Source organism: Podarcis melisellensis (genome assembly GCF_964234715.1).
Source record: "Podarcis melisellensis genome assembly, chromosome: 15".
Lineage (NCBI taxonomy): Eukaryota > Metazoa > Chordata > Lepidosauria > Squamata > Lacertidae > Podarcis > Podarcis melisellensis.
The window spans coordinates 31474858-31501397 of NC_138532.1; the positions used below are offsets into that span (position 1 = coordinate 31474858).

The 26540-nt window shown below is 46.0% G+C and overlaps 2 protein-coding genes across 6 annotated transcripts in view; one reads left to right on the top strand and one right to left on the bottom strand.

Annotated features, from left to right (window-relative positions):
• LOC309357830 (uncharacterized protein) overlaps positions 1-11092 on the bottom strand; it is a 37449-nt gene extending 26357 nt beyond the window's left edge. For 2 of the 3 annotated variants that reach the window (XM_081890368.1, XM_081890367.1), the window contains exons 1-2: positions 2976-3258; positions 1978-2834 (exon numbers count right to left, since the gene is read on the bottom strand). In XM_081890368.1, the coding sequence (XP_081746494.1) occupies positions 1978-2834; positions 2976-3126 (1008 nt within the window). In that variant the 5' untranslated portion in view covers positions 3127-3258. Of the gene's footprint in view, positions 1-1977; positions 2835-2975; positions 3259-3851; positions 3923-7451; positions 7504-11016 lie in introns of those variants that run through there. The other variant, XM_081890369.1, reaches the window with a different exon arrangement.
• A 1800-nt stretch (positions 11093-12892) lies between these two features.
• POR (cytochrome p450 oxidoreductase) overlaps positions 12893-26540 on the top strand; it is a 50040-nt gene continuing 36392 nt past the window's right edge. The window contains exon 1 of one of the 3 annotated variants that reach the window (XM_081890360.1): positions 12893-13071. Coding sequence is in view for 1 of the 3 variants with exons in the window: in XM_081890358.1 (XP_081746484.1) it covers positions 14744-14763 (20 nt within the window). In the remaining 2 variants the exon portion in view is untranslated. Of the gene's footprint in view, positions 13072-14728; positions 14764-16618; positions 16752-26540 lie in introns of those variants that run through there. The other 2 variants (XM_081890358.1, XM_081890359.1) reach the window with 2 other exon arrangements.

The window sequence follows — 26540 nt, forward strand, 5'->3', positions numbered from 1 at the left end:
ATGATGATGATGATAATGATGATGATAATAATAATAATAATAATTTTATTATTTATACCCCACCCATCTGGCTGTGTTGCCCCAGCCACTCTGGGTGTCTTCCAGCACATATAAAAACATAATCAAACATCAGACATTAAAAGCTTCCCAATACAGGGCTGCCTTCAGATGATGTATTTTAAAAGGAGTACAGGAAACTGACCTGGACGGGCCATTGGTCCAATCCAGAAAGGTCTTCTTATGCTTTTATGACCAGCCCTGCTAGCTTGTGCACATGCTAGATACATCCTTTTGTCCCACAGGAGCAGCAGGTGCCCACCCTGCTTGCTTTGCCAACTGGCCCACTTGGAAGAGGTTCTCATGCCTTGATTTAGAACCTTTGAAGCATCTCTGTTGGTCTGGGTTATGGGTTCAAATTCCGATGAGATCTATTAGCCCAAATTAAGGGCTTAGTTATCCAACTAATGTGGCATGCGCATGTTCTTGGTATGAATACAGGAAATCCTGGATAGGCAGAGAAGCTTGGGAAATCAGCAGAAGCTGATAATGGTATTGAACTGGAGGCGTACTCCATCTACATATCAACTCAATCTACAGATCAAGCCATGTCAGGGAGAGGCCAGAGTTCAGTTTACCAGGCAGCCAGTCCCTCATTCAATCCCTGGTATCAGCTAAAAGCAGGGGGTGTCTATGGGTGTTATGACACCTGTGAAGGCATTTAGTGGTGCCCCTGGGTAGGTACCCCAGACTCTGAGCTTTATGTAAAAAGTAAGTCACCAGCCCTCCTAGAAAGATAGTCATACGGCAAAATGTACAGGTACCTTTTAAGTTATTCCTCCCAAACAAGAGTGGTGCAGCTACCTCATATATTTTTCCTGGTACAGTACTAAGAAATGCTCTCTGTTGTTATTAGAAACAACAGCATCACAACAATGTGTGTGTGTGTGAGTGAGTGAGTGAGTGACCCCAAACCAAGACGAGCAGAACATAGCTATTTCCTAGGATCAGCATGTCATTGGAGTGGTTATCTCTAACACCATGCTCCCCATGGAAGCCATTTTGTGTTATGCCATGCCCCCCTCCCTGGCAGCCATTTTGTGATGTGCGTCCCCAACACACTCTCAACATTTGAAATGTGCCCACTAGTCCAAAAATGGTTGGAGACCCCTGGTTAAAATATCTCAGTTTCAAAGCGGGTGATGAAGAAAGGCTGTTTTCTGCCTGTGGCCCTGTGGGACCGGTGTCAGTCTCAGAGTGGGAAATCCTGAACCAGGTGGATGAGCAAGAAGACTTGTGAGGCTGCTCTGCATGCTGTCATTGTAAATGTGGACAGGGGGCACTTTTGCCAGCGCAAACGGGTCAAGCTGATTCAAGCCAGCCAGTCAAGCCACACATACAACAAGGGGGGAAGCAGAAGCTTTTATGATACACTGACACACCATGAGATGAGGGGAGAAACTTATTAGAGATTCATTAGGATAGTGGTCATACTCTAGGACTGAAAAAAATTGCTCCCAATGTTCCTTGCCCTTCTCCACTGTCAATTTCAGTGTAGGATATTCACCAGACATCCTCCGAATATTTTGATATTTCCTGAACAATCACAATACTATATTGAAAGCCCCTGAATATTTATGCATTTCCCAAATAATCATGAAACATTTGATGCTGGTCTTTGGCATCCAATGATACTGGACATATCTGAATATGTGGATATTTCTTGACTGGTCTGACGTCAAAGTACGCTGAAATTGACAACCTTAGATTTCCTTGTCACTGACTCTTGACAGTTGTCAATACCTCTGAAAATCAAGTTTTTGGTTATCTTTACAGTTAAACGTTCACAAATTCTATTTCAGATTTGGGGGAAAACCTGACACCCAACGTTTGAACAGCAGGCTAAAACGTTGCTGCATTTAGGATGGTTGCATAGATAGCATTTAGTACACGCAACGGATAGTGAAACATTATGCTTACCATATAGTCCAGCTTTGTGGCCTCACTGCTGGAACTTTCCAAAGTCGAGACTCTGTAGCTTGTCATCAACTGAAGTAAAAAAATGGGTTTTGTGGTGGAAGTTGTTCCTTTCATGGCTGTGGTTAGCTGCTGTAGAGGTGGCAGACTGGTGAATTGGGTTAGCTGTGGTGGAGAAGATGGCATGGCTGAGGAGATCTGAGGAGACCTCAGCTTTTTGGTAGCAGCTAACCACAGCGGAGAAGCTGAGGTTGCAGTTTTGGTTAGGTGCTGTGGCATCAGCTGCACACTTGCAACTGAACGAGTTACAAACTTCTGTTTTGTGGCTGAACTTAGCTGGGTAGGAGAAGGCCACTTGGTGGCTGGGGTTATTGGTTGTCCAGAAGACTCCTCCATTGGTGAGGGGCTATGCTGAGGCATCACCGGCTTCACATCTGAAGTTAGCTGGTGAGGAGATTCCAGTTTTGTAGTCGTGGTTGGCGGAGGCAATGGTTCTGCAGCCAAGGTAAGCTGCTGTGGAGGCATCCATTGTACGAGAAGGTCCAGCTGAGTGGACCTCAGTTTCGTGCTTAAGGTGGGCTGCTGTGGCGAACTACCTTGCGTCACTGAAATTAATGGCGGCAATGAAGTCTCTGGATTGGACTTCTCAGTGGTTGATGGAGGAGAACCCATCTTGCTCTGAGATGAGGCCTGAGGTGACACCGACTTCAGGGGTACTGTGGGCTGCTGAGAAATGATCTCATTCATGGTTGAGGTGTGAGGAACAGTCCTGAGAAATGCAAGGCCTTTTGTAGGTGTGGTTGAATTCCTCAAGAGCTCTGCCTTACTCCCTCTGTTTGCTAATGTAAGATCGGAGAACTCTGTTGGGGTGGAGACATGTCCACATTATTAACCGAACCAGTTTAGGCTCCCTCCCCTCCCAGTTATGGAAAGGCAGCATACAAGTAAATAAATGTTACGCTCTCATTCAAAGAAGGCACAGATAAAGGAAAGGGCCTTACCTAGAAAACAGCGCAGGAGAGTGAAGACAGTCGCTACCAGCAACAAGAGGAGGAATCCGCTGAGGACTTCCACGAAGCAAATGCAGCACCGTTGCACCTTCCTCTTGCGCTGCGGAAATAGGATCCAGAAATAGACATTTGACTCTGGCATGTAATAACTGCCTGCGCTGGATCAGACCAAGGGTCCATCTGTTCTGGCACACTGCCTCCAGCAGGGGACAGAAACCAAAACAAAGGAGAGAAGGCACATTCTAGTTTATCAATGCCTTTCTTAAAATGTAGTGTGGAGAACGGTACTTCACCTGATCCCGATTATTATTATTATTATTTCATTGATCACAAACCACTGTCTCAATTCAATTTACATATGATATAATTAAAAACAGTTTAAAACACACGTGCACATACCCAAAACCAAATGCATTTAAAACAAGACTAAAAATCATGGTGTAGTGGTTAGAGTGTCAGAATGGGGCCTGGGAGACCAAGGTTCAAATCTCAACTTGGCCATTAAGCTCACCAGGTGACCTTGGGCCTGTCACCAACTCTCAGCCTAACCTCCTTCACAGGTACAGATAGGTAGCCGTGTTGGTCTGCCATAGTCAAAACAAAAAAAAAATCCTTCCAGTAGCACCTTAAAGACCAACTAAGTTAGTTCTTGGTATGAGCTTTCGTGTGCATGCACACTTCTTCAGATACCTAGATGAGCCGCATGAAATGGAAGTCCATCGTATCTGAAGAAGTGTGCATGCACACGAAAGCTCATACCAAGAACTAACTTAGTTGGTCTTTAAGGTGCTACTGGAAGGAATTCTCCTTCACAGGGTTGTTGTGAGTGTAAAACGGTGAGGGGACATACCCACACACTGAAGTTACCTTTTGGTAATGGAACTGCACCATTCTGACGTCTTGCAGAGTAGTCACCTTGCTGGCAGAGGTAAACCCACCTGAAATGCAGTAAATAGATATGTGCCCAGTCTTAAAACATTAAGTCTTGATGGCAAATTTTGTTGGGTGGCTTTGGAAGCACAGGGAAGTATTAGAGGTGCTTGGAGTTTTACTCAAATCATTAAAACGTTTGCAATCTCAAAGTAGTTTGAGCTAAACAGCCCTTGGAGGGTAACCAGAGGGGTCAGAATGGGAGCTGAGAAAGCCCAGGGTTCAAATCCCCACTTGGCCATGAACCTAGGGGCCAATCACTGCCTCTCAGCCAAATCTTCCTCACAAGGTTGTTGCGGGGATTAAATTATAGAATCGTAGAATTGTAGAGCTGGAAGGGATCCCAGGGTCATCTAATTCAACCCCCTGCAATGCAGGAATGCTGAGGGGGAGAACCATATATACCACCTTGAGCTCCTTGGAGAAAATAGGTGTGCTATAAATGGAATGAATGAATGAATCATTTGCACGTGAACCAGAACACATGAACCCTTAAAAATCCACACTTCCCAGCTAGAGTTCCCGGAAAGGGAAGGGAAATGTACCAGAAGCATCCATGAGGGAAACAACCTCACCAAGATGCATCTATTAGTGGAAACAGTATAAAAATAATTGCATTATATTAGGAACTTGGGGCAATATCTGCTGGCAAGGTCTCCATTGACCTTCATTCCAAGGAAAATGAACTCTGGGAAACCACTTGGAATCAGTGGGGTCTCTCAATGCTGGAAGATTAAGGTTTTGCATAACAATATAGTTAAACCAGACAAAAGGAAGGAAGGACTGGGAGGTTTGGGGAGCAGTTGTTGACTTGGAACAGGAATGAAAGAAGCACAGTGTACATTTAGGGCAGGCATAGCCAAACTTGGCCCTCCAGATGTTTGGGACTAGAATTCCCATCATCCCTGACCACTGGTCCTGTTAGCTAGGCATGATGGGAGTTGTAGTACCAAAATATCTGGAGGGCCGAGTTTGCCTATGCCTGGTTTAGGGTGTGTTCACGCTGTCTCTTTAGAGCACGGCGAAGTTGCATCTGCGCAGCTTCATTAGTGCCAGATTGGTTTCTGTCTATGTAAACATAGGGTTGCGGGGGGGTCGATGTCTTTGCCCTGTGCAAAGGCTTCAGGACTCCCGTCAGTGTGCTGGTTCTGAGAAACCAGGCATCAAACAGCAGCAAAAGAAAGGAAATCCTTCTTCACCCAGCAAGTAGTTAAACTCTGGAACTCCCTCCCACAGGATGGCTTTAAAAATGCAGGCTATTAAGAGTCCACTTAACACAATGGTGTTTGCTTCTGATTTCTTCTTGCTTTTCACTAGTTTTTAACATTTTGTGATGTTATTCTTTTATATTGTCGTAAACTGCTGTGATAAACAGTATATTTATGATACAGCAGTACATAAATATTTTTAGGGCATTTTTTCTGGGGGTACGCAGGGGTATGTATACCCCTAAACATTTTGCGAATCTTTGTACTTTTATCCATTTACTGTATTTATTTCCCCCGATTTGTACTATAAAACGGTGGTTTTCTTGAGTAAAAATGAGAGTGCACCTAAACATTTTTTAAAGGAAGAAAAGCACTGAATATTTTTATGAATGAATGAATAGGATTGGACCAAATTCATGGAGAAGGCTATCGATGGAGATGAGTCTTGGTAGTTGTGCTCTGCCTTTGCGGTCAGAGGCAGCAGTGCTTTTGCCAGAAGCCACAGAAGAGGAGAGGCTCTTGCAGACCCTCCAAGTGTCCCTATTTTCCTTTTTTCATTGGAGAAATATTGGATGGTATGGAGTTATCCGGCTCCCCCGAGCCATCTGAAGGCAATCCTGTAGCTTGCAAATAGGCACGTCCTACCATACCCACCAACGTTTCTCTAATGAAAATAGGGACATCCTAACTGATGGTGACAGCAGCCACGAAATTGAAAGACGCCTGCTTCTTGGGAGAAAAGCAATGACAAACCTAGACAGCATCTTAAAAAGCAGAGACATCACCTTGCCAACAAAGGTCCGTATAGTTAAAGCTATGGTTTTCCCAGTAGTGATGTATGAAAGTGAGAGCTGGACCATCAAGAAGGCTGATCGTCAAAGAACTGATGCTTCTGAATTCTGGTGCTGGAGGAGAGTCTAGAGAGTCCCATGGACTGCAAGAAGATCAAACCTCTCCATTCTGAAGGAAATCAGCCCTGAGTGCTCACTGGAAGGACAGATCCTGAAGCTGAGGCTCCAATACTTTGGCCACCTCATGAGAAGAGAAGACTCCCTGGAAAAGACCCTGATGTTGGGAAAGATGGCGGGCACAAGGAGAAGGGGACGACAGAGGAGAGATGGTTGGACAGTGTTCTCGAAGCTACCAGCATGAGTTTGACCAAACTGCGGGAGGCAGTGGAAGACAGGAGTGCCTGGCGTGCTCTGGTCCATGGGGTCATGAAGAGTCGGACATGACTAAACAACAACAAGGAAAAGTGGGACATTCCGGGATCAGATCAAACGGCTTCTCTAAATCAGGGATGTCCCTGGAAAATAGGGACACTTGAAGGATCTGGGAGTGTGAACATAGCTTTAATCAGGACAGGCAAAATATGATTACAGCCCTGGGCTGGATTGCATGCTTTGTGTTTTGCTCTGGGGCTTATTGTGCCTGCAGCTTTATAGCGACACGTGCAGAGTTATCGATTAATTCTTAACAATTAGCACCCGATGCAGAGCCTGTTTGCTAAGCTTACTTACGCATTTCCTGATACTCAAAGCCATTTCCTGTTTGTCGGCCAAGGTTGCCAGGTCTCATGATGCCCATATTCATTTAATTAATTTAGCAAATATTTAATTTAATTTACAATCTAAATGAAACATTTCATTTAATTCAATATTTAATCTATCTACAGAGTCCACGTTTGTAAAAATAATAATACAGCAACATGAAAAACAACTTTAACTTCCCCCCTTTTCCCTTTCCCTTTCTCTTCTCTTTCTCTTTTAAATTACAGTATTTCCTCACTCTCTTTCTCTTCCCTTTCCCCCTTTATCCCTGCTCTTGCTCTCTGTCTCTCTATTTCTCTTTCTTTTCTCTCTGCTCCTTTTGGTTTGTGTTTTTATTTAGATTAACACTTTAGTTCTGATCGAAAAGATATTTGATAATGATATTTGTATTCCTTTCTCCAAATTATGATAAAAATTATTTTTACAAATCACAATATTACCCAAAAAAAAAAAATACAAGCAACAATAAATAGTAGATGGCTAAAAAAAGGTCACAGAATCATAGAGTTGGAAGGGACTCCAAGAGACATCTAGTCGAACAACCTGCAATGCAGAAATCTCAATGAAAGCATCCCTGAGAGATGGCCATCCGACCTCTGCTTAAAAACCTTGGGCGGTGGGGAGGCAAGTCTGAAATTGGAAGGGCGGACACTGCAGAAATCAGCCCCTCCAAACATTTAAAAAACACACTCCCTGCTAGGGACAAATCCCAGTGATTTATCACAGGTAGGTTCCAGGAAATCAGAAGTGCCCTTGTTAAGCAGAGACAAATGTCTTACCTTCTAGACCAGGTTGGGAGGTGCGGCAGTCACCACAGATCTATTGAATGTCCTGCAAGATGAAGTGGTAAAATTGCTGCTTGGTCAGTTGAGAACGACAGCCCCCCCTCAGCTGGAAAAACTCCCCAGGATAATGGTTCAGAAGGTCCCTGCTTTGAATGAGATACCAATCAGCAACTGGCAGCCCCACTGGCAGCTCAGCGTATTGTTGTAAATGCACCTGTGCTTTCAGCTCCATTATTCACCTGGGAACAGGTGCATCCCGAGGTTGAGTAAATAATAACACAATAACGGGTCAGTGTACACACTGGCAAGGAAGCACCCAAACTGAGGGGCCACCTGTCCTATACATTTAAGACGGTATCATACCACTTGAAATGGTCACGGCTTCCCTTCCCACCCCGACTCCTGGAAACTGTAATTTGATGGGGGGCACCCTGGGCGGGAAGTAGGGAAATGTTGGTCTGCCAGGATGAGAGAAAAAAGGAAAGATCCCAGATGTGTCAAGCTATGTGTGGCAGAGCAACCGCAATCGCTCTCTAAGGCGTCTTGGATAGAAAGTTGTAATAAATTGCTTCAAAAATTATGTTTTGATCCACTGACCTTCCTGTCATCTAGTTTGGAACTGAGAAAGATCTATGCCAGTGAAATATCCAGACAATGAAAAGCAACTTCCTGGAAGGGCGATATTAAAAACATTCCCAAAGAACATGCCTGTGCAGCTGTGGATGTCAGCCAATTGAGGACCCCATTCATTGTATGTTGTACTGTAAGCTATACGAAATTCTGAGGGCTAAATATTTAAAGAAACCCCCTTCAGTGACATTGATAAAATCAATTACCTGCTGTCTAGCTCGAACAAGCCGTTTATGTTCAGGGAAGTTTTTAATGGCTGATGTTTTATTGTGTTTTTAATTTTATTGGAAGCCACCCAGAGTGGCTGAGGAAACCCAGTCAGATAGGCGGCATATTGCTAAAATAATAACAGCAGCAGCAGGCAGCAACACAACGTAGATTGCGCTAAAAGCCTCTCAACTCAGGAAAGCCCTAGAGTCTTGCGCCCTGAGTTTTCTTCCTTTTTCCGCCATTTGTATCGATCTGCCAAGTGTTTTAAAAATATTTTAATCATATGGTTTAAACCCCCAATTAGCCATGTATGCCACGAGGGGACTTCGAAATCTGGGCACAGCTCCCATTGGCTAATTACAGTGACGTGTTTCCTCTGCCTTCTTACGATTGCAGCATAGCCTATATTTCATTGAGTAACCTTCTTTGGAAGGGTGGTGCACTTTTCAAGGATGCACTTGCAAGTAAACAAGCATCAACAACTTAATTCGTTTAAGGAGGACTGTATTTTGAATAGAGCAAGAGCGAAAGGCAGAACTGACCCCTCTTACTTTCCCCTGAGATGCTAAGATCTCTTTGACCTCCCACTTTGGAAGGAGCCTACTAGAAACATAGACTCATAGAATGGTAGAGTTGGAAGGGACCACTATCTTTTGCGCAACTCTCTCTCTCTCTCTCTTTTTTAAATATAATTTTTATTATTTTCCAATACAAAAAAAAATACAATTGTGCCAAATTTTCACAGATTTTCACAAATTTGTTACATTTTAGACTTCCTTCGGCTTCTCTGACAATCATCCATATTTACTTCTCAGTTTACGCATTTCTCTGTTTATATTGCCATTAAACTCCCCTCCCACTCCTGTTTGTTTTTTTAACAATATATCTCTGTTTTCACAGTGCTTCTTGAAACCCCAGCAGTGTTGTTTGCACATCACATGATCTTTTCAGATATTCAACAAATTTCCCCCAGTCCTCGATGAACTCTTGGTCTTGAAGGTATCTAATTTTTCCGGTTAGTCTGTCCAACTCTGCATAGTCAGTCAGCTTCATTCTCCAATCTTCTATTGTCGGTATCTCCTCTTGTTTCCATTTCTGGGCCAGTAGAATTCTTGCTGCTGTGGCCTTTTGCGCAACTCTCTCACACACATCTCACCTCTTCATGGGTGGAAGCAGCCAAAGTCTTGCCGTCCTCCTCCCTTGGAGCTCAGGGTTTAAGGAGCCCTTTGCTCAAGTCTCAGAATCAGTGGTGGAGGGTGGTTCTGCCAAAGCCTCTTGCTGTCTTCCCTTAAAACTAGGGATTTAAAGAGCCCTTTGCCTGGGGTCAGGGATGCGGGTGGTGCTGTGGGTTAAACCACAGAGCCTAGGACTTGCCGATCAGAAGGTTGGCGGTTCGAATCCCCGCGATGGGGTGAGCTCCTGTTGCTTGGTCACTGCTCCTGCCAACCTAGCAGTTCGAAAGCATGTCAAAGTACAAGTAGATAAATAGGTACCGCTCCAGCGGGAAGGTAAACGGCATTTCCGTGCGCTGCTCTGGTTCGCCAGAAGCGGCTTAGTCATGCTGGCCACATGACCCGGAAGCTGTATGCCGGCTCCCTCAGCCAATAAAGCGAGATGAGCGCCGCAACCCCAGAGTTGGCCATGACTGGACCTAATGGTCAGGGGTCCCTTTACCTTTACCTTTTTTGCCTGGGGTTAGTGGCTAAGGGTGGGTTTTCCAAAGCCTCTTGCTTTTCTCCTCATTTGGAGCTAAGGTTTTAGGGAGCCCGTTGACTGTGTCTTTTACAAGTGCCAAATAATATTCATTCTGCACTTGCAATAAATCAGTGATTCAGGGCAGCGGCAGCTACACTTTGGAACTCCTTGCTCATTGATGTTAGGCAGGCGCCTAATTTGTTCCAGATATCTTGCTCCAGAATGCCTATGCAGGCATGTAATTTTAGCCTGCAACCTCAATCCATTATTTTAGTGTTTTATAATTACTGGTTTTATTTCATATTATAATTTTTTTTTAAATGTCACTTGTTTTTCCCTGTATTTTTGATGAGCATCTTAGGGTAGATAAATAGGTCCCGCTCCAGCGGGAAGGTAAACGATGTTTCCGTGCGTTGCTCTGGTTTGCCAGAAGCGGCTCAGTCATGCTGGCCACATGACCCAGAAGCTGTACACCGGCTCCATCGGCCAGTAAAGCGAAATGAGCGCCACAACCTCAGAATTGTCCGTGACTGGACCTAATGGTCAGGGGTCCCTTTACCTTTAACCTTCTGCAGCAGTGGATTAATCAGGCGGAGTACTGTGTGGGTTGATTTTGTGGTGTGTTTTTGTGTGTGTGTGTGTGTGTGTGTGTGAGAGAGAGAGAGAGAGAGAGAGAGAGAGAGAGAGAGAGAGACTCTATGTGCAAGCCAAATAAATGAAAACAAACAAGCAAAGCACACTATGCTTTTACTATGCAAGCAAGCTGGCAGGTTTATTTACAGAATGTGAGTCAGCTTGCTTTCTGACATGCTTGGAAAGGGCACTTCTTGTGACATTGATGTCCTCCAGCACAAAATTTGGGAATAGTCATTCCAAAATAAGCACCAGAATATTTTTGCATCACATAGTTGGGTTGGGTGGCGTAATTAAGAGCAACAAATTTTGGGAAAGGGTATGTCTATCTATCTGTCCATCTCAAAATATTGTCACCAAACTCAGCACAAGGGTTCCATACTCTCCATACCTTTCCAGGGATAGTTCCGGAATTACCAAAGCCATTCTGCCTTCTGATTTGATCCCAGAACCTCCCTGTTTTCCCCGCCAGTGCTGCCACTGCCAAGCTTGGAGAGGAGGAGAGGCTGTGGCTGCTAAGACCCAGCCCTGTGTGACAGGTGGGCAGAGGGCAGGGTCGCCCCGGGTGGGAAGAAAGGGGGAGCGGAGTGGAACGCAAAATGTCTTGACTTTTTCTTTTTTTAAAAAATATATTTATGCATCCAAATCTAATCTCGCCCCTTTCTAAAATTTATTTATTGGTGTGTGTGTTTTGCAAGTCTACCAAAGAATAAAATAAAGTTTAAGGGTTTTTTTGAGGACGGTGGAGGGCGTGCATGCTGCGTTCTGTTGGTGGAATGCTGGTGACATTCACACTTCTTTGGATAGGAAATGCTGGGGGGGGGGAAATGAGAAGATCAGTTGGAGTGGGGGGACTGAGCCATGCCCCTATTTTCATCTGAAGAATGTTGGAGGGTATGGGGTTCCCAAGGTGGGGGCAGCAGTTGTTGTTGATGTTTGGCCACCAGCCGCCATTTTGAATCAAGTTAGCAAACCCAAACATCACTTTGGCACGACTGTTTGGATGCTGGGCGGTATTTTGAACCAAAATGGCGGACCCCAGTGCGGCTTGGCTGTGACTTTTTTGGCATAGGTTTGGCTGCTTCACGATATATTACCGTCAAACTCAGCACAAGGGTTCCTGAAGTGGTCTAGCCATATTCATTGATGTTTGGATACCGGGAGCCTTTTTGAATGTCTGGGGAAAGCCAGATGAGCGGGGTAAAAATAATAAAGTTATGATGGTGATGGTGATAATGCTGTTGAATCAAGATGGCAGGCTGAAATATAACTTTGGAGTGACTTTGTCCAATTTTGGTGTGACAGGTCCAAACTCGCAAATTGCACTAACCATTTTAAAATCACAATCTTTTTGGGTTTCTACACAGCCCTAGGCAGCACTACATCTCTCCCTGCTAGTGCCCCATAAAGATCGGAAGTTTGAAAGCCATGTGATCTCAATGAAGACAAATGTCACTTTCCCTTTTTCTTTTAGCATAGTGGAGCTGATTTGGAGAAAATGCACCTTTTTTCTCTCCCAGGGTGAACTCTGAAAAAACTGACCCTACAAGTCTCCAGACTTTTCCAACTAGGAAAAGTTGGCTGTGGTAGGGACCTACTGGCTAGGACCTGTAACGTCACTTGCATACCTCTCCCTGATATCTGGAGCACTTTTCTCAAGTGCATGCACCTGGTGAGAGACTCTGAGGTCCTTGAGCTTGGCTTCCTTGGAAAGAAGGTCAATGGAGACTGTGGTGTCTTTTGGATATATGGTTTTATTTACACATCTATACCACATCTATACCAGGATGGATGGGCTCACAGCATTAACACCCTGAAAGATCTGGCCTCCCTATAAGGTTTCTGGGGAAGCCCCACAGTCAGCTTTGGGTCTAGCTCAGAGCAGGACATGCCTAAGTGTTTCCAGCTTCCATAATCAGCCTAAACTTACAAACAAAACTGTGGCCATTGTTATTCTATATTACAAAGTGATGTCTCTTGCAACATGACTCTGTGGCAACAGGGCAATCTGGCCCGGAAGCAAATAGGCATGAATTACCACATTCCACCAGCAAAGGGTTGCACACTGTTGCCTGCAGTATGGTTCATTGAAAAGTTTGCCACCTTTCCAATTTTGGAGAGCCTTCCCCATTGGGACAAAGCCAGCTGTGCTAGCCAATCAGTCTCCACCATCCTCCTTCATCCCTCCACCCATTTCCGCAACTGACCTCTGGCACAGGCTGAATCTAGCAGGAAGAGGCTTAGGATAAATAAGAAACTCCAAGGCAAAGCTGTGTATTGAGATCCAGAGCAAGGGGCAAAGCCAGCTCAGAGACATCAAGTTCATCATTCATCCAGCGGCACTTTTTCCGTGTGGACTTTACAACGTTTACATCAGCTGGGTTGCGCAAGAAAGAACTATCACTGGGATTTCTTGAAAGAACTTTCATATCCAACTTCAGAACAGGTTAGTGGTTCTCAACCCTCACCAAAATCAGAGCAGTACAGTGGTACTGCTGTACAGCGGGTTCTGGCAGAGTGGCAGCAGCAGGAGGCCCCATTAGAACAGACCTCCGGAACGAATTAAGTACTTAACCCAAGGTACCACTGTATACAACAACTGGGCATGGAACCACACCAGAAAAACCGTATCGGAAAGCTGAAATCAGAAATCAGCTGGCTTTTGTGGAAAGATGTGTCGACAATTGCCTGTCATAAGCCTGACAGGTTAGAAAAGGTTTCAGGAGGTGTTTAAAAGTTGGCACAGAAGCCACTTACTAAATCTCTAGTGGCAGAGCATTCCGCAAGACTGGGCTGATGACGCTAAAGGCTCAGCTCCTTGTTGTTGTCAAATGAGTCTCGCCAACCCAAGGAATGACCAGTGGTGCTCTTAGAGATGATCTCAGCGATCGAGCTGTGATATAAGGGTTCATGCAGTCCCCTGTTCCCTGGACCCAAGTAGTTCAGGGCTCTGTAAATTACAGCCGACTCACAATTTACATGCATTTAACTTGTGCAATTACAGCTTTACGTGCTGGGGGGGGAGGGGGGACTGTCAGTAATCTCACCCACTATATCGCACTCACTTGGGGGAGTGTGGTAAGTTAAGTGCTGTGCTTCTTAAGGTTTTTATGGGTTGTTTTGACTACACAGTGGTACCTCGGGTTAAGTACTTAATTCGTTCCGGAGGTCTGTTTTTAACCTGAAACTGTTCTTAACCTGAAGCACCACTTTAGCTAATAGGGCTTCCTGCTGCCGCCGTGCTGCCAGAGCACAATTTCTGTTCTTAACCGGAAGCAAAGTTCTTAACCTGAGGTACTATTTCTGGGTTAGCAGAGTCTGTAACCTGAAGCGTATGTAACCTGAAGCATATGTAACCCGAGGTACCACTGTTTCTGATTCTAGCTTCAGGCTGTATCCCCGAAACATAACCCCAGTGTAAGCCAAGAGTGGACTGCAATACAATGACCTTGAACTTGGATCTGTGGTAAATGAGCAGCCAATGCAGCTGTTTTAACAAAGGCGTTGCATGCTGTTAGCCAGCTGGCCGCCACATTCTGCACCAGCAGGAGCTTTTGAACCAGGCCCAAGGTGAACCCCACACAGAGTGCATTACAGTAATCCAGTCTTGAGGTTATCCACGCATGGACTACAGTGGTCAGGCTATCCCTGCCCAGGAATGGCTGCAGCTGGTGAACAACACAAAGCTGGTGAAAGGCTCTTCTGGCCACAGAAGACAGTTGAGCCTCTAGCGACAAAAATGTATCCCCCGCTAACTCCCAAACGTGATTATTTGACAGCAAGTCCCATGGATTTCCAGGGGTCTTTTTATTTTATTTTATGGAAGTGGGCTGAAAACGGAAGCAGCAGAATCCTTTGCTTAGAAGAAATGCTTTTCCATGGGAATAGCTGCTGAGTGTGGTTTAGATTTGAACAGAAGGACGCCAACTGATTGTTTAAGTATCTGCCTCGCAAACGGAAGATCCCATGTTCAATTCCTAATGGCATCTCCAGGTAGGGCTGGTAAAGATTCCTGCCTGAAACCCTGAGAGCTGCTGCCCATCAATGTAGACCAGAGGTGGGGAACCTGAGGCCAGCCAGATATTACTGGACTCCAACTCCCATCATCGTTAACCAGCATGGCCAGTGGCCTTGGAGGGTAAGGCTATCAATTAGCTCCTAGACACAATAATGGCTATGTTTTGGCTCCATTGTGGGAGGCATCAAATGCTTCTGTTACTGAAAACCACAGGAAGAGGAGAGTGCTCTTTTGCAAGTCCTGCTTGGTGATTTCCCACAATCATCTGGTTGGCCACTGTAAGAACAAGGATAAGGTTGGCCCTGGTGAATGAGGATATCTGCAGACACATTTGCCATAGCCACCCATGTATCTTTAGAGGTGATTATGCCAGGTTCAAAATGTGACACACTGGGTTTGATTTGTATTGAGGCAAAACATCTAATTCTGGGCAGACTAGCGTTGCTGTCTCTTCTACGCTTATCCTGATAAGCTCCAACAGGATACCTGAAAAAAGAGGAGGGAGGGGAGAGCTTGATTGATTGATTAATCAGTATCAAACAACAACAACAAAATATGGTGCAACCAATCTGGATTGCTTCAAAGGAAGATTGGACAAATTTGTGGAGGGGGAGGCTATCCATGGCTACAAGAGAGAGCTAGTGTGGTGTAGTGGGTAAGAGCAGCAGACTCGTAATCTGGTGAACCAGGTTCGCTTCCCCGCTCCTCCACATGCAGCTGCTGGGTGACCTTGGGCCAGTCACACTTCTCTGAAGTCTCTCAGCCCCACTCACCTCACTGAGTGTTTGTTGTGGGGGAGGAAGGGAAAGGAGAATGTTAGCCGCTTTGAGACTCCTTCGGGTAGTGATAAAGCGGGATATCAAATCCAAACTCCTCTTCTTCTTCTACAAGCCCTGATGGCTACAGATCGCCTCCACACAGGAGGCAGAAATGCTTCTGGATTCCAGTTGCTGGTAGCTGTGGGAAGGGAGAAGCCTCTTGCGCTCAGGTCCTGCTTGTGGGGTTCTACCTACTATTAGTTAGCACTTTAGAGCATCTTGGAGAACAGGATGCTGGACTAGATGGGCCATTGGCTTGATCCAGTAGGGCTCTGCTTATATTCTTGGAAAACGGGAAAAGATACTTCAGAGGTACGCTAGAAGCCACCTTGAGTGTGAGGACTCGCTCCCTGGGAGGGTCACAGTAAAGACAGCTTCTGTCAGAGCGTGCAGGGCTGCTTCAGCTGGCCTGGGATGAGCTTGGTTCAAGAGCGTGTCAGGCTGTAAAACGCTGCACACAATGGTGCCACCGTATAATTAAAATAATCAAGATTACGATGAGTAATGTTACATATTATTAGCATAGAATTTTATATAATTACTTATATAAAAGCAACCCCATGACCTTAATAAATTCTCCTGCTGATTGAAGCTCTGGAAATGTGATGAAATGTCAGCAGCCCTCTCCCCCGGGGCTTCGCCTGTTTCACGGTGAGGCTCACCTCCATTAGAGACATAGAAATTGGTTTTGCATTCTCCTGAAAGGGGAAACTCCACCTCCAGTGAGTCGGTGATGATATTATTATTATTATTATTATTATTAAGCCTTCAGAAGGGACTTTTGGACCAGTCAGGCTGGTCAGTTTGGCACCCTTGCTGCTTTTTTAAAAATGCATATTTTCCTGCTGCTTCTGTTCCAAAAAGAAGGCGTCATCAATGCTTTAACCTAAAACAAAACTTGCAGTCTGGTTCCCCTTGCAAAAGGTGCGACTAATTGGCCTTCTGAGAATCCACGCCTCCCCACCTGCGCATGCGCCGTCCCTTTAAAGTCTGCCTCCCTTCGACTCAGAGCAGGACGGGATGTTCCATTACGCGCGCATATAGAGGGGGAGAGGAAGATTGAGAGGCGCGTTGGGAGCGCCCGCCTTGCCATGAACGGGGACGGTGGAGGGGATGCCGTTTGCTACTCCCCCGCGTCTCTCAGTGGTAGATTCCTCCCTCCTCTAGCTCCGCCCCCTACTCCCCTCCCTTTCTCTTTCTCTCTCCCTGCGCGAAGGGAAGGCCCTGCTCGGTTCCGCTGCTGCTGCCGGCTTGCACTTCCCAGCGCCGCTTTCTAGAGGGGGCTCCTCGGTGAGTGGCGGGGGAAGGGGCCCGGACGCCTGGGTTCTTGGCGGAGGGTGGGGTGGGGGGAGGAAGAAGAGCAGGACGCTTGGGTCGCTCTTGCTTTAAAGAGGCTGAGAGCTGAGGCCGGACGCCTGGGTCCCTTTCAGAAACTGGGTGGGGGAAAAGCGGAGAGTAGAATCTGCTGGACGCCTGGGTCCCTTTTGCTTTTGAAAGAAGGAGGGAGAGCAGAGGTCGGTCTCCTGGGTCCCTTTAAAAAAAAGCGTGTGGGGGGGGGAGTACAGAGTCGGACGCCTGGGTCTCTATAAAAAAGATGGGTAGAGTAGAAGTCGGACGCCTGGGTCCCTTTAATTTGTAAAAGAGGAAGAGAGTTAGCACCCGGACTCCTGGGTCCATTTTGCTTTGAAAAGGAAGATGTGAGCGGAGGCCGGACGCCTGGGTCCCTTTAAGTAAGAAGTAGAGGAAAGTTCAGATTCCTGCAGGTCGAGTAGGGAAAAGCGTCCTGTGCTTGTTCCGCAAGGACGTGGGGGGGGGGGAGAGGGGCTGAAGGCAGCAAACAGCTAAATAAATCGGGGACCCCCTTTTCAAGGGGGCGTTTCAGCGGTGTCTTACAGAACCAGGAGTCATAGGGGTTCTCTGGTAGTTAAATGCGAATGGTGCTGGACTCCTGGGTTCACTTGGGACGCGGAGGAATGAAGTGAACTCAGACCTCTGAAGTCTTTCTTTTAAGGTCTTAAAATATATGTTATCTCTTTGCTAAGTCTGCGACTTCTGAGTTCTTTTAGAGCTGCTGCTTCCGTCTTCTTTGAGGAACAAGGAGTATGTTTTGAAGAGCCAGAGTTCCCCAGCATAACAGATAAAAATCAAAGCCTTTTAAAAACAGCAATCATGCACACAGATTTTTACTGTTGTTGTGGGGATGAAATGTGGATAGCTGGGAGAACCTTGTATGTGTCCTTTGAGGGGAAAGATGGGATATAAAGACAATACAGTAGTACCTTGGGTTACAAACGCTTCGCGTTACAGACTCCACTAACCCAGAAGTAGTACCTTGGGTTAAGAACTTTACTTCAGGATGAGAACAGAAATTGTGTGGCGGCAGCGGGAGGCCCCACTAGCTAAAGTGGTACCTCAGGTTAAGAACGGTTTCAGGTTAAGAACAGACCTCCAGAACGAATTAAGTTCTTAACCAGAGGTACCACTGTAAATAGATGTGTCTCAGGGCTGGGGACCACCTGTGCAGCTCTGAATGTTGCTGTACTGCAACTCCCATCATCCCTGTCCATTGGCCATGGTAGCTGGGGCTGCTGGGAGCCCGAATCCAAAAAACATAGTGAGGACTACAGGGTGTCCTCCATCCTTGATGTTGAGGGTGGGCTCCTTCCTTCGGGACCCTGGGGCTTTCAAATCCTTGCAGGCACTTTGATCCTGGCTACATGTATACCAGAACTGTCTATCAGAGAGAGCTTGTGCTCTGGAAAGAAGTTACAGGGGGAAAGGCAGGGGATAGATAAATATGTAATAATAATGATGGGGATGATGATGACAGCTCAGTCGGTAGAGCGTGAGACTCTTAATCTCATAGTTGTGGGTTCAAGCCCCATGCTGGGCAAAATATTGCAGGGGTTGGACTAGATGACCATTGGATCCCTTCCAAATCTACAATTATTTGACTGGAAGCCAGATTCTGAAGCGTTGCTTGCTGTGGGGGTTATGCAACGTGGACACCATGGACCTCCTGAATAAGCACAGTGTTTGTGAGCCAGGAGCACTAGTTGAGTTTTCTGGACCGTGGATAATAAGAACCAGCTTCTTTGGGATTAGATGTGACAGCAAGGAATGTTTTGACTGTCATGGCCCCCTGGACTCCAGTCTTTTCTGGAGCATGGGCATCAACAGCTTTTCCCCAAGCAAACCCAGACGTCTTTCACCTGGTTTTACTTGGGAGTCCTGGTCGATGGCTTTTTCTCCCCTTGCCTTTCAAAGCACGCTTTATATGCTGTCCCCTGGTATCGGAGACAGTATGCTGGGGATCTTGAGCGCTGTTATGTTCAGGTCCAAGGGATCTGGTTGGCCACTGTGAGAACAGGTTGCTGGACTATAACCCCCCCCCCCAATCCCTTTGGCCTGATTCAGCAACCAGGCACGTCTTAGGTCATGTGACTCTTCAATGCTAGGCGTGACTTCAGATGTTAGTAGCAGATTATAGTGACTCTGATTATAGGAGATTGTTTTATTAGGCCACTTTTGCACCGCCCGTCAGTCAAGGCCTCCAGCTGATTTGTGAAGTAGTAAAAACAAGAAACTATGAAATGCAACCAATATCTTCTTAAAAAATCAAGATGTGAAAAACAGTGCCGGCTAGGGCAAAACTAGCCAAAGGGTGTGTATGTGGGTAGCTTAATGAAACCCACAAGTACCCATTTCCTTCCCCATGCCTGTTTAAAACCAGTAAAAGATTGGGGTGGTGGATAATTAAAGTCTCAAGCCCTTTCCATAATTTTAGTTCTCTCTTCTCTATAGCACTGAAGGAGGATAGTCACAAAAAAAGGGAATGAGCCCCCTGGATTAGTTTAACATAATCGCTTTGCTCAATCAAGCCTATGGCCTATCTAGTGCAGCATCTTGTACATGCAGGACCCAAGCACAAAAGCACCCTTGGACTTCCAATAGTTTCCAGCAACTAGTATATGTGATCTTGGATGTGTTGGGTCTGGTTTGTTAAAAGTGGTCGGATGAGACTCTCTCTTGAGGTGACCAGAGTTCCTCTATGATCTGGATCCCCGTGACAACCCCCATCCTGGGAGGAATGAGTTTTCAAAGGGCATCAAAAGCCTTGGCCTCCTTGCCTCCCTCCCTCACCCCCAATGTGAGGTACAGTGGTACCTTGGGATGTGAATGGGATCCGTTCCGGAGCCCTGTTCGCATCCTGAACGGAACGTAAGACGTGACAGCGCATGCGTGGGTCGCGTTTTGCCGCTTCGGCGCATGCGCGTGACGTCATTTTGACCGTCTGCGCGAGCAGCGAAACCTGGAAGTAACGCGCTCTGTTACTTCCGGGTTGCTGCGGAACGCAACCCGAAAATACTTATCCTGAAGCGTATTTATCCCGAGGTATGATTGTAGTCAGTTCTAGGTTAGTGTTGACCTGCCAGCCCTGGTCTGAAATGGAGGCAGAATGCCTTTCCACAGTCAATATCCAACAAACATGAGGTGGTGGGTGCTCCAAACGTCGCAATAGGGTGCTCCAAGCACAGCAGCAGACAGAACAGTTCTGTCTGATAATGAAGAAATTAATTGTCCCCAAAGGTACATCAAATGGTTTTGTAAAATCTAATAAAATATTATTAAAAAAACAAAACAAAGGTACATCAAATGGCCATGGATCAGCGATCACTTAAAAGCAGATTTCCTCAGACTCGGCCCTCCATATGTTTTGAGACTACAATTCCCATCATCCCTGACCACTTGTCCTGCTCGCTAGGGATCATGGGAGTTGTAGGCCAAAAAAATCTGCAGTAAGCTTAAAAGTGTAGTAAGTTGATCAACACCCAACATCTGCCTCCATTTCAGTGATCTTTGACAGTGGCTTTACCACGCCAACCATTCCTGTTCATGGAGCATTTGTTTGATAATTATAAGTTTGTGACTCCACACACATATTATATGTCTTCTGTTTATGAATTTTGAAACAGTGTAGTGTTATAAAAACATTGCCAGTGGATTATTGGCCGACCTGTTGCTTGTTGCTGTTCAGAATGTTCTGTTTTCCAGCCTTGGTTGCGCAGACCTGCTTTGGGTCCAAGCTTCCTGAGCACGTTTGTTTGTTAAAGCTGCATGTTCCTCCCTGTGATTCTTGGAAATTATTTCTCTCTCGTTGCATAAGGCCCTCGACTTTGCTTGTTCCTTTCCAACACACTTGAGGAAGGAACAACCTCAGGGTTTTGCTTAGGGTCTGGCTCCTTGCCAGGCCGTTGGATTTAAAGGGACGGCGCCACCTGTTGGCTCAAGGGCACCATTGCTTCCCTTAGGACAAGGTCTCCCAAAAAGCCTAAGCTGTTTGGGCAGTCCTGGTCTGGCACTGGCCTTTGGGATAACCTTTGCCATGACTTGGCAGGGTGGTGTCTTCTCTCTGCGTAAGCCAAGCTTGGCATGTGCCCCAGAATGCACTGAACCTGGCCCTGGAATGGGGTTCGTTCCTGGTCTCTGGTTGGTCAGGTGCTTTGAGAATCTCCCTCCCACAATCCAACCAATTTGTCTCACGAAACTTTTGCATTGCATAATATTTCTCTTTCCCTGCCATGAAGTTCTTCCAGTGGAGAAAGTTTAGGGCAGGCATAAGCAAACTCGGCCCTCTAGATGTTTTGGGACTACAACTCCCATCAATCCCCTGACCACTGGTCCTGTTAGCTAGGGATGATGGGAGTTGTAGTCCCAAAACATCTGGAGGGCCAAGTTCGCCTATGCCTGGTTTAGGGCCACAGTCACTCCATGCATTCACAGTGCTTTGATGCCACTTTAAGCAGTTATGGCTCCCCTCCCCCCCAAATTTTCGGAGCTGTAGTTTAAGGGCGGTGGGAACATTTGCATGAAAATACCCACCACCTGGTTTAAAGAGTAGCCCCATTTTAGCCATGCACAAACCATGTGTTAGACACTCAGATATATAAGCTGGGCAACAGTCACCAAAGCAGAATGCCTAGTTGCCATTTTTGGGCCTCAAAAGCTGTATTTTTCAATACGATTTTTTGGTTCCTGAATTTCATTCTGATTGCGCAGATAAAATTTAACAGGTAGAATTCTACAGGATGTGTTGCTGGTGTGTGAAAAACAGTAAAGATCCGAGGATCCCCAGGCATGTTCCACCAAATGGTGAAGATGTCAGGGGCCATCCTGGCAGTATGTGGGGATAGTCAAATTATTTGGATATCTAAGAATTTCAGTAATCAGCCCTTAGATATATTGGAGACCAAGTTCCTCAAGCATTTGATAAATAATCAACTGTACAGCATAACTTTTACTTGCTGGCTGCTGATGGCAAATTGTGGACAAAAATATCAGGAGACCGCGGGCTTAATAGACTATAGGGTTGTAACAGCATTCAAAATCCCCTAGGCAGTGGGCACATTTTGTGATTGGTGTGGGTCCAGTTGCAACCACATGGAGATCTCTGGGTGGCAGGTTGGTGACTGACATCTCTCCATCTGGCTGGCCTCTCCAGCTTTCTTAACCAGGTAAACAGAAGAGCTTATTTATTGCATTTATATCCCACCTTTTTTCTCCAAGAAGTACATGGTTCATTGTCCCCCTTGGCTAATCCTGCAATGACCCTTTGAGGTGGTTAGGAGGCTGTGACTGACTCCAGCGTCACCCAGTGAGCTTCCTGACGTGAGTGGGGATTCGAACCCTGATCTCCCAGGTCCTAGTCTGGCAGTCGAACCACTACACCCCACTGGCTTGCTAGAGTATGCTATGGGGCAGCTCTATAAATTAAGTAGGTAAATAAATATGAGGAAAACAAAATGTCACTTAGAGAAGGATCTGAAATATTTTCCTTGAAGCTTGCATTTGTTTTATCCTGGATTGTTTTATTTGATGTTTTGATGTGATGTAAACGACTTAGAGATTTCTTCTTTAAAATATAAAGCAATATAGAAATGATATTACGTTCGTAACTCGGAAGTCAAATGCTTTGCGAGACGAACGTTTTGGCTCCCGAACGCCGCAAACCTTGAAGTGATGGTTCCGGTTTGCAAACCTTCTTTGGAACCCGAACGTCCGTTGTGGCTTCCATGGATTCCTGCAGCCAATTGGAAGCTGCGCCTTGGTTCCTGAACGTTTTGGAAGTCGAACAGACTTCTGAGGTACAACTATATAATTATTATAATTATAATAATAAGTATACAGTCGTACCTCAGAAGTCTGTTCAACTTCCAAAATGTTCATTATTATAATTAATATAATTATATAATTATAATAATTAATACATTATTATTTATTAATCCCCACAGGGGGAAAGATGGAACCTAGACATTCTGTTGTGGTGACCGTAACCTAGGATTAAGGTGCTATTTGGCAATTGGCTTATATACCGTATTTTTCGCTCTATAAGACACACCAGACCATAAGACGCACCTAATTATTGGAGGGGGAAAACTAAGAAAAATAAATTCTGAATCTCAGAAGCCAGAACAACAAGAGGGATCGCTGCGCAGCAAAAGCAGCGATCCCTCTTGCTGTTCTGGCTTCTAGGATAGCTGCACAGCCTGCATTCGCTCCATAAGACGCACACGCATTTCCCCTTACTTTTTAGGAGGTAAAAAGTGAGTCTTATAGAGCAAAAAATACGGTATCTATGTTTCTATCACTGAACCTCAAAAGGGTAATCAAATCCACCCCTCTGGAATGCAGGACTCACAGCTGAAGAGTCCCTTGGGAAAGGCTACCGTAAGGAAAACTTGCAGTGTTGGCGACAAGTCTTTCTCTGAGCTGCTTTTGCAAGCCATTTTGGAGAGGGTTGTGTTGAGTGGCTGAGCTGTAACTGATCTCCCTGAGACTCTCTTTGAATAAAGAGACTCTCATCCCCGCCCTGGTATTGAGATTGTGTTGCTAACTGGCATTATGAATGCATAATGCCTCCTTTCGTATTATATAACTGCCCTGTTGCTTATGGCTGGATGCAAGACTCTGGGAAGGGTGCGTATACTAATCTCTGTGCGTGCCTCCACCCAGGTCGTTTTATTCACAAAAGAACTTTTACAGAGTGTTCTTAAGAACCAATCAGATTTCTTCTGAGCATTTCAACAAACCCCATGTTGGGAACAAAGTTAAACTACCAAAATTAATTAAGCATGGGGTAAATAAAACAGAACTACAAAGGAGAGCATTTGGCAACCCCTGAGGTCATAAACAAGCAATATACATGATAAGAAGGATGGCCAGGTGGACAGGATCATTATCACCTTCAGATGAGATCTGTTTCCTGGCCTTGAGATTAACATCCTGGGATTAACATATCAGAAAGGCTACTTCAAAGAAACCGCCCACTGTCTTTGATGACCCAAGAGCCTGCCTGTCTAAGTGTGTAAGTGACTTGTGAAGAAAGAGAAATGGAACAGGGATGCAGAGGTGTGGATTGATCAAAAATCATATCAAAATAGTTTAAACCCAGTCAACGCAATGCTTTCATTGCTAGGTAAAGGTAAAGGTACCCCTGCCCGTACGGGCCAGTCTTGACAGACTCTGGGGTTGTGCGCCCATCTTGCTTAAGAGGCCAGGGGCCAGCGCTGTCCGGAGACACTTCCGGGTCACATGGCCAGCGTGACATCGCTGCTCTGGCGAGCCAGAGCCGCACACGGAAACACCGTTTACCTTCCCGCTGGTAAGCGGTCCCTATTTATCTACTTGCACCCGGAGGTGCTTTCGAACTGCTAGGTTGGCAGGGATTCGAACCGCCGACCTTTCGATCGGCAAGTCCTAGGCGCTGAGGCTTTAACCCACAGCGCCACCTGTGTCCCGCTTTCATTGCTGGCTTACTCTATATTTGTTATAATTCCTCATAGAAATCCCACCTGATCACTACAATTGGTCCATCTAGCTGAGCACCATCTACATTGACTGGCAGCAGCCCTTCAGGCTTTTGGGCAGGGGTTTCTTCCAGCCCCATGCTGGGGGATGAAACCTGGAATCTTTTACAAAAGCAGGTGCTCTCCCAGGGAGATACAACGCTTCCCTCTAAATCAGGCATGGGGACCACGAGGTCCTCTGAACTGTTGCTGGACTCCCAACTCCCATCAGCCCCAGCCAGCACAGCCAAAAGCCTGAGATGATGGGAGTTGTAGTCCACCAACATCTGGAGGGCCATAGATTAAAGCACACTTTAATGATTCTTTGTGTGTATTTGCATACAGTTTAGAGCAGGAGGTAGGGGATTGTCCTGGTTAGCTGTGTCTTCTGATCCAGAGGAATGGGTTGCCCACATCTTCTCTAGAAAAGGAATTCAGAAAGCAGGAGCGTTGGTTTCAAAATCGCTTTTCTTGAATTTTGACTTTAAAAATCTTCTTGGCAAAAGAGCTGGGGAGGATCTCCAAAAACTAATTCAGTATTGTTCCAAGAGAGGCTGTCAGGCAGATGTTTTCCTATCTCAGGCTGAGTGTTTAAATGTCAGATCGACCCCATCTGAGGTCGCTGCAACTACCCCAAATATGAAATTCTGCGAATTGCGCCAAATTATGTACACTCAGGAGGTCCTTTCAGTCCCATTTTGCTTTCTATAGCCTCTTGTCTGAATAAAACCCAAATTACCTTTAGTGGGCAGATTAAGAGGAGCAGCTCTCAAAAAGCAAATTTGCTCAGATAATATTTCTGCGCTTGTGTATGTACGTGTGTATTACGTGTCCCACGCCTGCTGCAAGAGACCAAAAGAGCCCTGTGTTTAATGGCTCTTATGTAAGACATGTGGGGCAGAGAATGTAACTTGACCCTAACTCTACAGCTAATCTTTGCACAAAACATTATAGCTGGGCGGCTTCCATGCATGCTCTCAGACAAGGTGTGCTCTTCAAAATGGATCAGCACCTGAGAGGTTTGGGTTTTGCGGTGGCCAACCCTGCAACGTGAGCAGAGACGACATCATGGCTTTCAGTGTTTAGGTGGCATGTGTTTTTTAAAGCCTTGCCTTGCCCTTTTCAGATGGTGCTTCCCTCTTACAGATGCACCTGACTGATATTACTTTTAATCAGTCAGGTTTGGTGGTAGAGCATCTGCTGTGCATGCAGGAGGTCACAGGTTGAATCCCCGATGGCGTCTTTTGGTAGGGCTGAGAATGTCCCTGGCCTGAAACCATGGAGAGCTGTTGCTGCCAGCCTGTGTAGACAATGCTAAGCTAGATGGACCTTCACCCTATGGTGCCAGGGCAGGCTGCAGCAATTAAAACATGATATTAAACTGTTTAAAGCAACTTCCAGTCGCAGAAATAGGGTGGACCCAAGAAGCGTACACCTGACCTCAGGTGTCAAAAGCCAGGGTAAAAGGGCACGTCCTCAGCATTTGCGAGTTCACAACTTAGGGGGCTACCACAGAGAAGGCCATCTCCCAACCCCACTGAGCCTCTGAGGATAGAGGAACAGTCAAGAGGACCCCCTCTGCTGACTGTTGTTGTTGTTTAGTCATTTAGTCATGTCCGACTCTTCATGACCCCATGGACCAGAGCATGCCAGGCACTCCTGTCTTCCACTGCCTCCCGCAGTTTGGTCAGACTCATGTTTGTAGCTTCGAGAACACTGTCCAACCATCTCGTCCTCTGTCATCCCCTTCTCCTTGTCCCCACCATCTTTCCCAACATCAGGGTCTTTTCCAGGGAGTCTTCTCTTCTCATGAGATGGCCAAAGTATTGGAGCCTCAGCTTCAGGATCTGTCCTTCCAGTGAGCCCTCAGGGCTGATTTCCTTCAGAATGGAGAGGTTTGATCTTCTTGCAGTCCATGGGACTCTCAAGAGTCTCCTCCAGCCCCATAATTCAAAAGCATCAATTCTTTGGCGATCAGCCTTCTTTATGGTCCAGCTCTCACTTCCATACATCACTACTGGGAAAACCATAGCTTTAACTATACGAACCTTTGTTGGCAAGGTGATGTCTCTGCTTTTTAAGATGCTGTCTAGGTTTGTCATCGCTTTTCTCCCAAGAAGCAGGCGTCTTTTGATTTCGTGACTGCTGTCACCCCCTTTGGGTGTTGCTATCTGCTGATAGCAATACCCAAAGGGGGGGGGGGAGGTCTGTAGGGAAATAAGCTGTCTTTCAA